Below are 13,692 nucleotides of genomic sequence, written 5' to 3'. Positions count from 1 at the left end.
CTCCGAGTGGATCTCGAAGGGTCACATTCTAGCAGGTACTGTGGAAGTTGATACCTCTTTGGGAGCAAACTTTGAGTAGAGCGCAAGTATCATGCATTTGTGGAGGGTCCAGGTTGTTGTTCCATGCTTGAACTATCTAGGCTGTTTGAAATTCTCTGCTTCGGTTCTGTCGACGGTACGTACAGGTAACTGTTCACTGTTCACTTTCAGGGTTTCACAATCCACACGCTTACAGTCAATATCTGAACACGAACACACACCATGGCTTAGCGTACGCCCTGTCATCTCGGACTCGGTAAATGCGTTCTGCACTCGTGCATTAGTGTCTGACAGGGGGTAGGAGACAGGGGGCCGGTTAACATGCGAACTACCCTTAAGCGACATGGGTTTAAATTTTTCAGAAGGATTCGGGTCGAATAGTGAAACTAGTGCGAGCACGAGGGAATCCCGAGACATTATCCAAGGAGACTTTTGGGAGTTCCGAATCGGGATTCTGGTGGTTTGATGGGGTGGTCTGCTCAGAACGGTGGCTTTTGTCTGACATGTGTTCGCTTCGAGTATGGAGTTTGGGTGGGGGCGGAAAGGAAGCGGCCGAGCCATTGACACTTTAGATGGGGATTTGGACTGTTCTTACTTGGCGAACTGGACTCGTAGATCATGTGCTGGTAGGTCATGGGTGAAAGAGGGAATGAAAGTACTTTTGTCGTTGGAAAGAAGTAAGTGGTAGGGTAAGAGTATCTATGATGAACAACCAAAGGCTGGGTATCTCCAAGCCGACCGGAACGCCCGATGATCCCAAAGTAATGGGGAGACAACCAACCAAGAGGTCAATGTATAGACATATGTACAAAAGAAAAGAGGAATAAGTGTGGTACAGCTTTTTGAAGGAGAGTAAGAAAGAGAGAGAGAGAGAGAGAGAGAGAGAGAGAGAGAGAGAGAGAGAGAGAGAGAGAGAGAGAAATGGAACGAAAGTAGAACCACCGTCATGGAAACTACTCCTAAACCTCTGCTCTTTCGCGAGGTTTCCGAACATCCTGTGCCACCTGGGCTTGACCATCCGCAGGTCGAGCATCATGCTCAATAGTCACGGTAATGTCCTGCCGAATCCGCAGCGCTCGAGCAGATCCATCATCGCTGCTAACGTCGCGATCATCACTCGCCGCGATACTGATATCCGAAACATCGGCCGTCTTTTGCGGGGTCACGGTGGTCTTGTGCTGAATGGTGTTCATGTCAAAATCACCGGAGCGAAGTTGACTGTGTGGACCGTAAGGCCGAGAATTCTTGCTGGTCCAGGGCCCGGACTTATAGCGGTCGGTTCCTCGCTTCGATCCCCCAGTCCAGCTCTTGAGGGCGGGGAAGACGTCGCGCAGGAGGGACCAGACGAGCGGGAGGTTGGTGACCAGAATGGCCACGGTAGCTTCGCGGAAGTACCAGTTCATGTACACGTAGGAAATGAGGGCCGGCACCAGACAGTACACCTTGTTGAGGACGGCGGCGACAATGACGAAGATACCCATGCCGAAGAGGATGAGAAGGATGAGCTTCTGTTTCGTTGGCACCCGCACTTGCATGAGCATGGGGATGGCGACAAGTAGCATGAAGATGTCCGCCGAGATTGAAAAGCATCCCTGGACAATCTCGTAATATTGATAGTTTGAACATTGCGCTAAACAAACAAAAAAAAAAAAAAAAAGAGTCAAAAGTGAGTAGGATGTGCAGAAAAGACTGATCGACGCCGAGCACTTACGATTTGGTGTAGGCACCGCCCAATAATCGGTGATGGGACGACAGATGAGAAACAGTGATAATTCAGTGCCGACAAAGCCCAAGGCGACGTAGATGGCAATGTAGTTGATCCATTTGCGCTGCTTCAAGCCCTCACTGATCGGATGAAAACATGGAATGGTCAGCTCGATGCAACTGACGAGGAAGCGTGACAGGACGTCCAAAAACAGATGGACCTACGTGATTCGCGAATAAATCACCAGCATGCAAGCCTTGAGGCTCCAAATGCACAAGATAAAGGCATGTTCAGAGACAAACACCCATTTACTGCCTCGGACCCGGTCCTTGCGTTCCGCGTCGGTCATGTTGACGAGATCCTCTGGTGTCAACAGATTCGATCCTCCACCGGTGGCCACCGAGGTCAAGGCCACGCTCAGAACCGTGTACCAAAAGACAGCGAAAAACATGAGATAGTCGTCAATTTGCAGATTTCGGATTCCCAGACGTCGAGCACGTGCAACACTGGAGTGAGCGCATCACGCAGGATTAGTTGTCATTCCCTCCCGAGTCGTTCGTCAGATCGCAATGCGCTTCCTATCTCTTCATGGTTCACTTACAATCGAAGCACAGCGCCGAGAACGCCTACACCGTAAAGGGTCCATGTTTCGCGCTCAAATTGACGACCAAAATCCCCTCCTAGCCCGGACATCTTCAGGGTTGAGTGTGGTAGACGCCGGATCACGACACCATCAAGCGTCGGGACTCTGCAACAAACGAACAGCACAGGTGAGTTGACAAGATGACGAGTGTAGGGAAGTATCTAGCGCTGGTGGGTATTCAAACGTATTAATTATCTTTGTACCCTCGAGGGATCTGGATCTGACTGCGGGACAATCGGCGAAATCAATGGTCCATGACAAGGTTTCTCCATCTCAGCCCACGGGCACATCTACCGAAAGATCGAATCCTATCAGCGAGAGATTGGAAGAATAGCCAGAAAGGAAAGTTCGCCAGTGTCGAGTAGAACGACACGGTGATTGGATTGTGGCGCTCAGGAACTAAAGCGGCACCACCGACATTACTACAGCCAGGCCACAATTAAATCCCAAGATTAATTCTCATCTGGCATGCGCATCAGAGCCAACCGTGATGCTAAGTTTGGGGTGGAGTGCAGGATTGGAACTCCCACCGCGGTGGGTCGACATGCAAGCTCCATCCACGGTAAAGGTTGGTGTTGCATGAGACAAAAAGAGATTGGACAGGAGTCGCTCTGTTCTTGGTTGGAACCTACAGTGACAGAACTATTCGGGAGGCCGATTCATAAGAGGCGGACTTGCAATTCGATCAGATGTTCATTCTGCCCGGTCTGAACGGGTCGAGATCAAGATCGTCGAGCTGTCATCCCTTCAAGTCATCCGAGAGAGACCGCAGGTCGTTTTGAGCTCGTCAAGGTTGGGCCATGAGTCTCTGCGTTGCCCGAGACGTCAGGCACATCTGATTCGAGATAGGCATTTTCGACGTTCTGGTGACCTTCCACATCTGGAACACCTCATAAGCCTCCCACCAAGGCTACGGAGTAAATGGTGTATGACTGACTCAGCATACAGAAGGAGTAACCTTGTTAACTACTAACTACATAGTAGTACATACACACCTACTTTCCTGAACGTGGGCCAGATCTAAGCGACATGCAGGTTCAAAGTCAATTGCCATGACCGAGCGGACCAGTTTACGACTCGAATAGTTCCAGATAGGCGCGTCAAATCTAGCCAATTGCATGTCCGTGGTTGCAAAAACCATCTGTCCCTAGATCCATCTACCCATCTCTTCATCGGCATCAAAAAAGAAGGTAGTAGTACTGGTGGGTGCGTGCAGATAGCGCACACTGCACCAGCCTCACGAGGTGCCGCGACACACGGCCTCCTTCGACAGCCCCTGTTCATTGAGTCAATTGACATGTTTGACATTCAGGCCCACGACCAGCACGACCCCGTACTGGAAACATTGGTACCACTTGACACGGGACATCCACCGGAGAAAAAGGTTGGAGCCTGTACATCACTTTGCAGTTTCCATGGATGAAGCGTGGGGGCCCTGGAAGTACCACGAAAGAATTCTATACTGGATCCCTGCACCTTTTTTACAGGAGCCTTCTCGCCCACTGTGCGTGGGGCGATGAGCATGACAGTCTTTTCCAATCATCATTTTCTTGACATGATCCAGTCAGCAGGTGCAGAAATTCTCCAAGACGGGATGATTCACCCCCGTGAATCCAATGGAGAAGAGGGAGTAGCTTCGGACTTGCATCCTCTTGTGTCCGTAGCCCCCGTAACAGATGATGTAGATTAGAGCTTGGGCGACTGACGACGCCTGTGACTTCATTGTGGAAGACTGCAAGGAGATCCGTCATTTCTCACGATGCACACGAGTAAAGAGCAAGTCTGCCGGGCGAAGCTGGAGCTAGAATGTTTTGGTACGCAGCTCCGTCGTGGACGCCCTTCCACCTGTGTGATTCGGATCCTGCGACAATCTCAGTCTCGGAGTAGAGTTATACGATCAATTCTATCCGAAGAATGGCGCAGCTGGAAGTACATACATACGAAGTGGATCTCCCTGCGAAGCTCCCGTCCCGAACAAAAACTTCCTCGCGGTTCATTTTCAGAAGCGTTCGAACTATGCATAAAACCGTCCAAGGTATAAATATCTACTGGGCAACGATGCTTCATCATCCAGCGGTAATCGAGCACAAGACAGCTGAGCCGGGCCCCATCCAAGGAGACGCAGATGTGCAACTGTACACCACGGGATCACAAGTCTTACGATGTGAGCGATTTTCCTTCAGTGAGCACGAGAATCCCTGCTCCGTACGGGGGTGATCCGTCGCTGCTTGTGGAGAAGAAGGTATCGGGGTGGACCCGATGGTGGAGCGCCTGTCTTTCCCGCATTCGGAAGTCGCACGAGTCCCACGGCTGCGTTCATCTAAGCAGGTCGCTTTCTTCTCCGGATCCTCGATGTAACCGGAGCTCTCGGCTGAGAGCAACAAGAGGGCCGTGGCAATAACAACGTTTCCTCTCACCCATGGTTCCTTGTGCAGATCTGGGCCCGCCCGTTCGGCACGTCCATAGCTCTCTCTGACTTGTACCGTACACACCAGACGTGAGGCACTGAAGAGTCAAGACACTGCCATCTCGTTCTCTCGCTGGCTCGCGGGCCACTGATCCTCATATCACGAACCTTGGGTACAAGCCCGTCTCTGCCTTGCAATGTGGAGGATCACCAATCTTGATGGGAGGGAAGGTGCAGATCATTTTGCGTGTCTCGCCGAAGGACGGAGGAACCCACCGTTGGAGACACACAAAGGACTCACAAGGACATTGTGCAATATTTTTCGCATGGTTTCCCAGTTGGACAGGAGTCGGACGCCGAGGTACGAATGCCACGGACACTCACTCCCGGCCGTGTGTCAGTCACATCTGTTCCGAAAATGAACAGAGGTACAGTCCTCGTTGAGCTCAGGGGATCGGGTTTGACAGGTCCGTGTCCGAAAGCGCCGGGGCATGGATCTGGTAAAGAACCAATATCTCGATATGGGCTAGCGGGAACAATGAGATGAAGTCGACTTTTTTTTATTCTCTCGCTAAACTTTCGTCATATTGGTCAAATTTGTCTTTTTCCTTTTTTGATTCCCAAAGTGACCAGACTATCCAGGTTGAGTCTAGTGCAACGAAAAGGTTCTCTTTCTATTTCCGACCTCCCCCCAAGAAGTGGCTCCCTCCAAGGAGGAAAAAGAACCGCGCATCGGACAACAATTGGCTCCGTGTTTATTGTTCTCCGAGGTCTTGGCAAGCTAGTGGTGGGCTCTAGCCCAATCTGTTCCTCCACTGCGCCCACTGAATCCTGCACTCATCTAATCTACGAAGATTAGTGCGTTAGGTCACTAACTGGTAACTAACAGATGTACAGTAGTACACTTGTCTTGTAGTGAGAGGGCGTGTGGAGGGGCTAGATTCTTTTTGATCATGTCTCTTTTACTCGCCTTCTCTTTTCGTCTTCTTCAATGTCTCCTACACACACGCCATCTTTCTTCTTCAGCCACAAAAATGCGTCGGGCTGAACGTTTGACACCATCGCTAAGCGAGTTCGAAGTGTCAGGAGCGCCAAAGCTCGCTTACGATACGGACGAACCGTCCACTGGTTTGTTTGGTATCGATGAAACTCGATTCAAAATCTCTGTAGGTGTACATTGAACATTCATGGTGTAGTTGCTGTGAACCTGCAGTCCGTCTATCCAGTCAACGCTTATGGACGAGAAGTTGCATAGTAATGATAGTCCAACGGCGCAATTTCCAGCCCGGGGCTAGTATTGCCTCTTTTCTCTCATATCACGGCTGGAGGAGGTTGGGTTTTCTGGAACTCATGCAGACATATACTGGACGTAATGGGTACGGCTTCTCAGATGCCCGTAAAGAACAGTGTATGCAGGGCATCTGGATCGCGGGTTTCGGCCTTCGTTCCCGGTGATGTCCACTGGTAAACGAGGTGTCTAGAAGAGAAAATCCAGTAGTAGTAGTAGTAGTAGGTCTAGCCTCGCAGTACTGCAAGTAGCCAACTGCGGCCTCTAGCAATAACCCAACCATGACGGGAGCCCAGTCTCGTAACTTCAAATAGTTGCAAATCTCAGAACCGGAGGAGCCGTGCATGACAAAGTTGAGAGGACCCTCCGGAAAAGCTTCCTCGGTGGCTCCGTGATGCTTTGCCCGAGGGCCTCAGCTCAGACGACCCTCTCGCTGGTGAGACATCCCCGTCTCCGAGCCCTGATTGAAAGATGACAAATGGGGAACATGTGAAGCATTCCAATGCGTTAGCTCATGCATGCGACTCCAGTCTCGGTCCCGCCGAGGACCCAGGATCGAGAAATCGATCATAGACAACCGTTCCCCCTTTCGAATACAGTGACAGTTCACGTAACAGATTGCTCCAAGGTTGCCTCTTCCACGAGTGAGAGGTTTTGGTAGTGGTGGTAGTAGTAGTAGTAGTAGTAGTAGTAGTAGTAGTAGTAGTAGTAGTAGTAGTAGTAGTAGTAGTAGTAGTAGTAGTAGTAGTAGTAGTAGTAGTAGGTCACTAGGGTGCCTGTGCAAGCCCGTCGTGTTTGAATCCGCCAGGAGTCCTGTCTCGGATGGGTTTAGCCTGTCAATGGGTCATGCAGCAAGGGACATTGCAGGAATGCTGGTTGCAGCATTAGTGCTAGTAGTTTGGCGCTAGATGCTCGTGCGGAAGCATTTCTCCCATTCTAGGGCATTTGCCACATCATCAGCCGGGCTCAACGAGGCCTGCTCTCTGCGGCAAGTCTAATGTTCCCTGCACCGCACGTGGCGAAGCATATCACTTCTGTCCCAGGAAGTAGGGATATTGATAATGGTAGCTGACATGGGAAAGTTTACCTGGAAGTCCATGAGCATCCCGGAAACAGTACACAAACAGACGATCAATTCCACCAGACCTCCCCACAGCTCGCCCACCACGAGAGCATGTACTGTAGAGACTCAGAGAGTAGTACAGTAGAGTGTAGAGAGAGGGTGGAACAGCGGGTCCCAGGAAGAAGCACAGGCAATGCTCTGATATCTTGTTTGGTCTTTGGTCCCTGTCTCCAGGATCCGACGAAGACCTTGCCGAGACCTTCACCGAACATTCAGGTCGCCGCGACTGAAGAGGCAGTCACGGTCAGAGTCATCCTTTGGCCCTGAGGATTGGAGAGGGTCTCTCTCTCCCTCTCTCTGTTTCGATATCGAACATCGTCGAGCGAATCATGCACCTTGCCGAACGGCAGAAAATTCAGTCTGCTCAAGCTCCCCTTCTGGGTAAGGCGTCGATGCACGTCGAGGGACGCCGAGGAAACCTTCCGTCGAAGTTAGATTCGGTCGAGATGACTAGTGCCACGGTGGTGTTCAATGTGGTGCACTCGCAGACCCAATCGTCGCCGTGTCGCTCGAGATAACTGGCCCCGGGTGGATCTCACGACGGGCAGACAGCAGTTGATTTGGTGATCGAGTGGGGGGAGGTTAATCGATTAGAGTGGCCAAAAGGCCGCTGTGGGGGGAGGGACGCGGGCGCGGTCCCGGAAGGGGGCAGATGTCGAGAGTTCGAGAGTCTCTCTTCTTGTTCCACACTACTACTTCCATACATTATTACTGATTCCACTGGACTAGACTACTAGTGTGCCAGTGTACATTCCATTCTCATTGCACCAGATGCTCGAGATGATGGGCTCACACTGGCCGTGGTTGGCAGATGCTCCGCTGGGCCAACTGCCAACTGCCAACTGCTCGGAGGGCCCGCAGTCATGCCTGCCCGGACTAAAAGTCGATCGATGTGGTGACGATCCTATATAATAATAACATTACACGGCCCTGCCCTGCTCCCGCTCTTTTCTCACAGAGGTACAAGAAACCTCGACCGTCGTGCTCGCCTCGTCTACTCTCGATCGATCCCCTCGTGTTGTTTTAGGATCGTGTCTCCCCAGCCCTTGAGCATCATCTCGTCTATTCCACGTCCCATCGTCGGCTTGTGCCAAAGCAGAGAGATTGGCCCGCTTTGCGATACAGCTTTCGGCCATCAGCTGCTTCGACGAGTGTGATCACGAGTGAAGCCTCCTCAGGTGGAACATAGAACAGAAGATGTCGGCCGAACATAACAACGAAAAGACCCAAGCGACAGAGTCGACGGTCGCAGAGGACCATCAAGGAGAGTTGGTCAATGCCTCCGGTCACGTCCAGGAGTTGGAGCGAAACTTCTCCCTCGTCAGTATCTGTGCTATCGCAGTGACTACGGGTAACACCTGGATCGCGCAAGGTGGCAGTGTCGTGACGGCGTTGAGCAATGGTGGGTTGGGTGCCACCATCTATGAATTGTACGACCGATGCTTGCAATCTCCCCCCCCCCCCCCCCCCTTGCTTCCTTTGTCGCGTCTCATCAAAAAAAAGTCCCAAGTTTGAGTCTGAAACTAACACTCGGTTCAATGTTATTAGCATCGCGGTGTCGGTCTGTTACTGGATGGTTGCGGCTTCCATTGCGGAGCTGGCATCGGGCATGCCGTCAGCCAGTGGTGTCTACCACTGGGCTTCGGTGACGGCAGGCAAGTATGGACGCGCATGCGGTTTCTTCGCCGGTTGGTGGAACTGTCTCGCATGGGTGCTCGGTGCGGCCTCGATGAGTTTGATCATGTCTCAGCAAACGGTGTCCATGTACGCCTTGATGAACCCGGGCTTTGTCCCCCAAACCTGGAATGTCTTTGTGGGTTTCCTGGTCTGCACCTGGGTTTGCTGCGCCATCGTCCTCTTCATGAACCGGTGGTTGCCGCATATCGGAAACATCGGCATGTTCTTCATCCTGTCTGGCGTCTTCATCACCATCATTGTCTGCGCCGTCATGCCCCATGTCAATGGTAATGCGTACCGTTCCGACAAGGATATCTGGCAAACCTGGAGCAACGGCACCGGATATACTTCCCAAGGTTTCGTGTTCGTCATGGGTATGCTGAACGGTGCGTACAGTGTGGGCACACCGGACTGCTCCTCTCACTTGGCCGAGGAGATTCCCCAACCCAGCCGAAACATTCCCAAGGCCGTGCTGGCCCAGATGGCTGTCGGCTTCACCACCGGAATTCTGTATATGATTGCCATCTTCTATTCCATTCAGGACTTGGACAGCGTGACCTCGAGCTCTTATAACTTCCCCTTGGCCGAGATCTACTACCAGGCTACCGGCTCCCGTGGCGGTGCCCTCGGTCTGCTGATCCTCGCCTTCATCCCGACCTTGATCACTTCCTCCGGATGCTATATCACCGCCGGCCGGACCTTGTGGACTCTCGCCCGTGACCGCGCCACTCCTTTCCCTCAGTGGATGGGCCGCATCAACGGCACCTTCCACAATCCTTTCAACGCGACTCTCGCCTGTGGCGGGATCATCACCGTCTTGGCTTGCATCTACCTTGGCTCAACCACTGCCTTCAGCGCCTTTGTCGGCTGCTTTGTCCAGCTGTCTTCGCTGTCTTACTTCATGGCTATTTTCCCTCACATCTTGAGCCGCCGATCCTCGTTTGTCCCCGGATTCTTCTTTATGAATAACACCGTTGGATACATCGTCAACATTTTGTCCTGCATCTACATCCTGGCCTTCGTGGTCATCTTCTGCTTCCCTTACGGAGTCCCCGTCGAGGCTGCCTCGATGAACTATGCCAGCCTCATGACCGGCAGTCTCACAATCTTCATCACCGCCTGGTGGTTTGTTCGCCAAGGATCCTACGAGGGTCCCAAGCACATCCCTTTGACCGACAAGGCGCTTGCCGAAGAAGCCAAGTGAAATCAAACCTGATGCATCGTGAACGTGAAAAAAAAAAATGAAAATGAGCTCCAATATTGTACAAAAGCCTGAAGGACAACTGTTGAGATGTCGTCCAACTGCTTCTTATTCGGGCAGGTCCCTTCTATGGTGACGGCGCACTCGGCCTTTTTCCCTTCGAACAGATCTGGTGCTTTGAATATCTTCTCTAATGACACTCGCCATGACTGTATTTAGTCCATTCCTTTTTGATTCCCAGAAAGCAAACTTCAATCTTTTTTTCCTGATGCAAGCGTTGAATCTCCATTTCATATAAATCACTTTCGTACTGTATTGATGAGACTTCACGTAAAGTTGAAAGGCAACTTAAAAGGACTGGTCGCGGAGTTCGTGTCCAACTGACAGGGTGCCGTTCTACTTGTTACGGCCCTCTGGTGCGCTACGGAAGGTTCATAGTGGCAGATGCCAGATCATGTGATCACGCGCTCCCATTAACGCGCAATGGCTTGGTTGACCCGCGTCTTATCAAGAACCATCATTCACGAGTCGAAATGGTTTTCAAGCCCTTCAAACCCCCTCTGATTAGGAAAGCAGATTCATCAGTACAAGCAGACGACGTGACTGATCCCCCGGCAAAGAAAGTCCGATTGTCGAAGGAGGAGGTGCAGAGTGAATATTTGTTGCCGACGAGATCATCCCCAAGGAGCCGCAAGCCACTTTCACAAGTCAAAAATGTGGGCCAAGAAGACTCAAGCAGAGCGACGACTCAGTCGGCACCTCACGATGATGCCGTCTTCGAGAGGTTTTTCAATGCTCTGTGGTGAGTTTTTGGACGTTGGAAATTGCCATTGCTATTCACGGCACGACTCGGGACTGACTTCGTGTTTCATCCAGGCGAAAACCAACCGCAAAGAAGAACAAAACGTGGGATGGGGACGGAATAATCGCCGTGCGGGGAGGCTTCTTACATTTACGCGATATTGGAGGTAAAGACATGGGACGAGTGGCATACGAAGCGGAACTTGAACCTGGAAAAATGCTCTACATTGCCGGCAAAGAGGTCGAGATAGACTCCGAGATTCCACGAGGGGAATATCTAGCATCCAAAAAAGGCTCAATTGATCCAAAGCCCGCCGTCGCTCCAACAAAACCCCCTGCGAAGACATCCCTTCCAACGATGACGAGGAACGAGCCGCAGAGACGAATGTTGCCTACCGGACCGAGCTACACTTCTTCGCTCACCAAAGATGGAGCATCCACAGGCAAGCCCGCAAGGACACTGGGGGCGTACAAGACACCGCTTCTTCAGAATGATGTGAACTCTGCGTCAAGTTCTGGACCGGTGACTCCGAGACACGATCCATTCGCCAAAGGAGCCCTGGTTATGCCCCGGCCCAAGACTGTGCCCCACGGCAAGCAGATCGTTGACGTTGTTGTTGATCCGCTGCTTACGAAGAGTTTACGACCACACCAGCGTGAAGGCGTGAAATTTCTATACGAGTGTGTGATGGGCATGCGAGACTTTAATGGGGAAGGAGCCATCCTAGCAGATGACATGGGGTTAGGCAAAACCCTGCAGACCATCGCCCTGCTGTGGACATTGCTCAAGCAGAATCCCATTTACGGAGAGGCGCCTGTTATTAAAAAGGCACTGATTGTGTGCCCTGTGACACTCATCAACAATTGGCGAAAGGAATTTCGCAAATGGCTCGGCAACGAGAGAATTGGCGTATTCGTTTTTGACGACAAGCGCAAACGTCTCACCGACTTCACGAAAGGAAGAGCTTACAGTATCATGATTGTGGGCTATGAGAAGCTGAGGACTGTGCAGGAAGGCTTGGCCAGGGGCGTTGGCGTCGACATTGTTATCGCAGATGAAGGACATCGCTTGAAAACGTTGCAGAACAAGAGCGGCCAGGCAATCCAGTCGCTCAATGCCGCGAAGAGAGTGATCTTGTCTGGAACCCCCATTCAGAATGATCTGAAGGAATTCTTCGCGGCTGTTGATTTGGTCAATCCTGGTGTTCTGGGTAACTTCAAGTCTTTCATTCGAGAGTTTGAAACTCCCATTGTACGAAGTCGACAACCCGAGGCTACGAAGAAAGACATTGAGAAAGGCGAGTCTCGGAGCGAGGACCTTCGAGAACTGACGTCCAAGTTCATTCTTCGCAGGACGGCCGATATCTTGTCCAAGTATCTCCCGCCCAAGTCTGAATACGTCCTCTTCTGCAAACCGACCCGTACCCAGGTCAATATATACAAAGCCGTGCTTCAATCACCGGTTTTCCAAACCGCAATGGGCAATGCCGAAAGTGCGCTGCAACTGATCACTATATTGAAGAAGCTGTGCAACAGTCCTTCACTCCTATCCGCGACGAACACCGATGACTCACCGAACGAAACAATCAGCGCTCTAATATCCTCTCTTCCTCCAAAGCTTGCACGGCAATTATCTGCTTCTGCAAGCGCCAAGATTCGCGTTTTAGATCAGATCCTCGACAGCTTGCGATCAAAGACGTCCGAAAAGATTGTTCTTGTATCCAATTACACATCAACTTTGACACTCCTCGCAACCCTACTCACGTCTCTCGGTCTCCCGTTCCTTCGTTTAGACGGTAGTACTCCTGCACAAAAACGCCAGCCACTTGTTGATGATTTCAATCGTCTTCCGGCAGATGCTTGCTTTGCATTTTTGCTGTCCGCAAAGGCAGGCGGCACCGGTCTGAATCTCATAGGCGCTAGCCGTCTGATCCTCTTTGACGTGGACTGGAATCCAGCCACTGATATTCAAGCGATGGCTCGCATACACCGCGATGGACAGAAGAACCACTGTCGTATATATCGTGTGGTTCTCAAGGGTAGCCTGGAGGAAAAGATCTGGCAGCGCCAAGTGACCAAGTTGGGTCTTGCTGACAGTGTCATGGAGCACAAGGATAGCGTGTCGCAATTCTCAACGGCTGAACTGCGCGATCTGTTCCGCCTTGATGAGGAAAGTGCCTGTCAAACACACGATCTGTTGGGATGTGATTGCGGTGGCAAGGGCGTTGCACCCGTCCTGTCCGGCACCATGACGCCCAAGGAAAATGCCGACTCTGGGCTCTCGGACCTCAGCGACCCCCCGTCCGATCAAGAAGAAGAAGAAGACAAAGAAGACGATGACGATGACGACGACAAGGGTCTACCGGAGTTCTCTTCACTCATGAAAGCCTCAGAAGTGGACATGGAGAAACAAGAGCGTGAAATCCGCGAAATGGCGCGTCGTGGAAGAAAGACCGGCGCGCACGGCAAGACCAAGACGAAGTCGCAAAAGGACAAGATGCATCAATCTCTGGCGCAATACTCTCATGTTGATCCCTCGCTGCTACTGGTTGGCGGCAATGACGACGATGTTGATGAGATTGCGGCCGCGATCGATGATGATATTCTCGTTGATTTGCTCAGGGACGAGTGTAATCAGATCGGCTATATCTTCAAGAAGACGAGTGGAGCTCAAGTTGAGAGTCCCGCGCCGGTTGTAGTAGATGATTAATTGGCACATGGCTGGGTTAACTGTTTCTTTTATTTTCGTTCTTAGAACACAGGTGATATACCCGATTGCTCAAAGCTATGAATGTATGATTTGGAAGG

The 13,692-nt window shown here is 51.5% G+C and overlaps 4 protein-coding genes across 4 annotated transcripts; 2 read left to right on the top strand and 2 right to left on the bottom strand.

Moving 5' to 3' along the window:
• Positions 1 to 998: 998 nt before the first annotated feature.
• On the bottom strand, positions 999 to 2,437 carry N7539_002638 (uncharacterized protein; the record flags this gene model as incomplete). Its single annotated transcript, XM_056932241.1, has 4 exons — positions 999 to 1,669; positions 1,751 to 1,884; positions 1,969 to 2,250; positions 2,346 to 2,437. 4 exons carry the CDS (start codon positions 2,435 to 2,437, stop codon positions 999 to 1,001), a joined length of 1,179 nt encoding a protein of 392 aa, XP_056792200.1.
• A 4,251-nt stretch (positions 2,438 to 6,688) lies between these two features.
• Positions 6,689 to 7,187, bottom strand: N7539_002637 (uncharacterized protein; the record flags this gene model as incomplete). The annotated part of the gene is made up of 2 exons (XM_056932240.1): positions 6,689 to 6,895; positions 7,170 to 7,187. 2 exons carry the CDS (start codon positions 7,185 to 7,187, stop codon positions 6,689 to 6,691), a joined length of 225 nt encoding a protein of 74 aa, XP_056792199.1.
• Positions 7,188 to 8,402: 1,215 nt separating this feature from the next.
• On the top strand, positions 8,403 to 10,086 carry N7539_002636 (uncharacterized protein; the record flags this gene model as incomplete). The annotated part of the gene is made up of 2 exons (XM_056932239.1): positions 8,403 to 8,635; positions 8,754 to 10,086. The coding sequence occupies 2 exons, from the start codon at positions 8,403 to 8,405 to the stop codon at positions 10,084 to 10,086; spliced, it is 1,566 nt and encodes a 521-aa protein (XP_056792198.1).
• Positions 10,087 to 10,616: 530 nt separating this feature from the next.
• On the top strand, positions 10,617 to 13,594 carry N7539_002635 (DEAD/DEAH box helicase; the record flags this gene model as incomplete). The annotated part of the gene is made up of 2 exons (XM_056932238.1): positions 10,617 to 10,885; positions 10,960 to 13,594. 2 exons carry the CDS (start codon positions 10,617 to 10,619, stop codon positions 13,592 to 13,594), a joined length of 2,904 nt encoding a protein of 967 aa, XP_056792197.1.
• Between the last annotated feature and the right edge of the window lie 98 nt (positions 13,595 to 13,692).

Source organism: Penicillium diatomitis (genome assembly GCF_028827545.1).
Source record: "Penicillium diatomitis strain IBT 30728 chromosome Unknown utg000003l_segment0_segment0, whole genome shotgun sequence".
Lineage (NCBI taxonomy): Eukaryota > Fungi > Ascomycota > Eurotiomycetes > Eurotiales > Aspergillaceae > Penicillium > Penicillium diatomitis.
The sequence above is the reverse complement of the archived record's forward strand: the minus strand, read 5'-3'. Positions and strand labels throughout refer to the sequence as shown.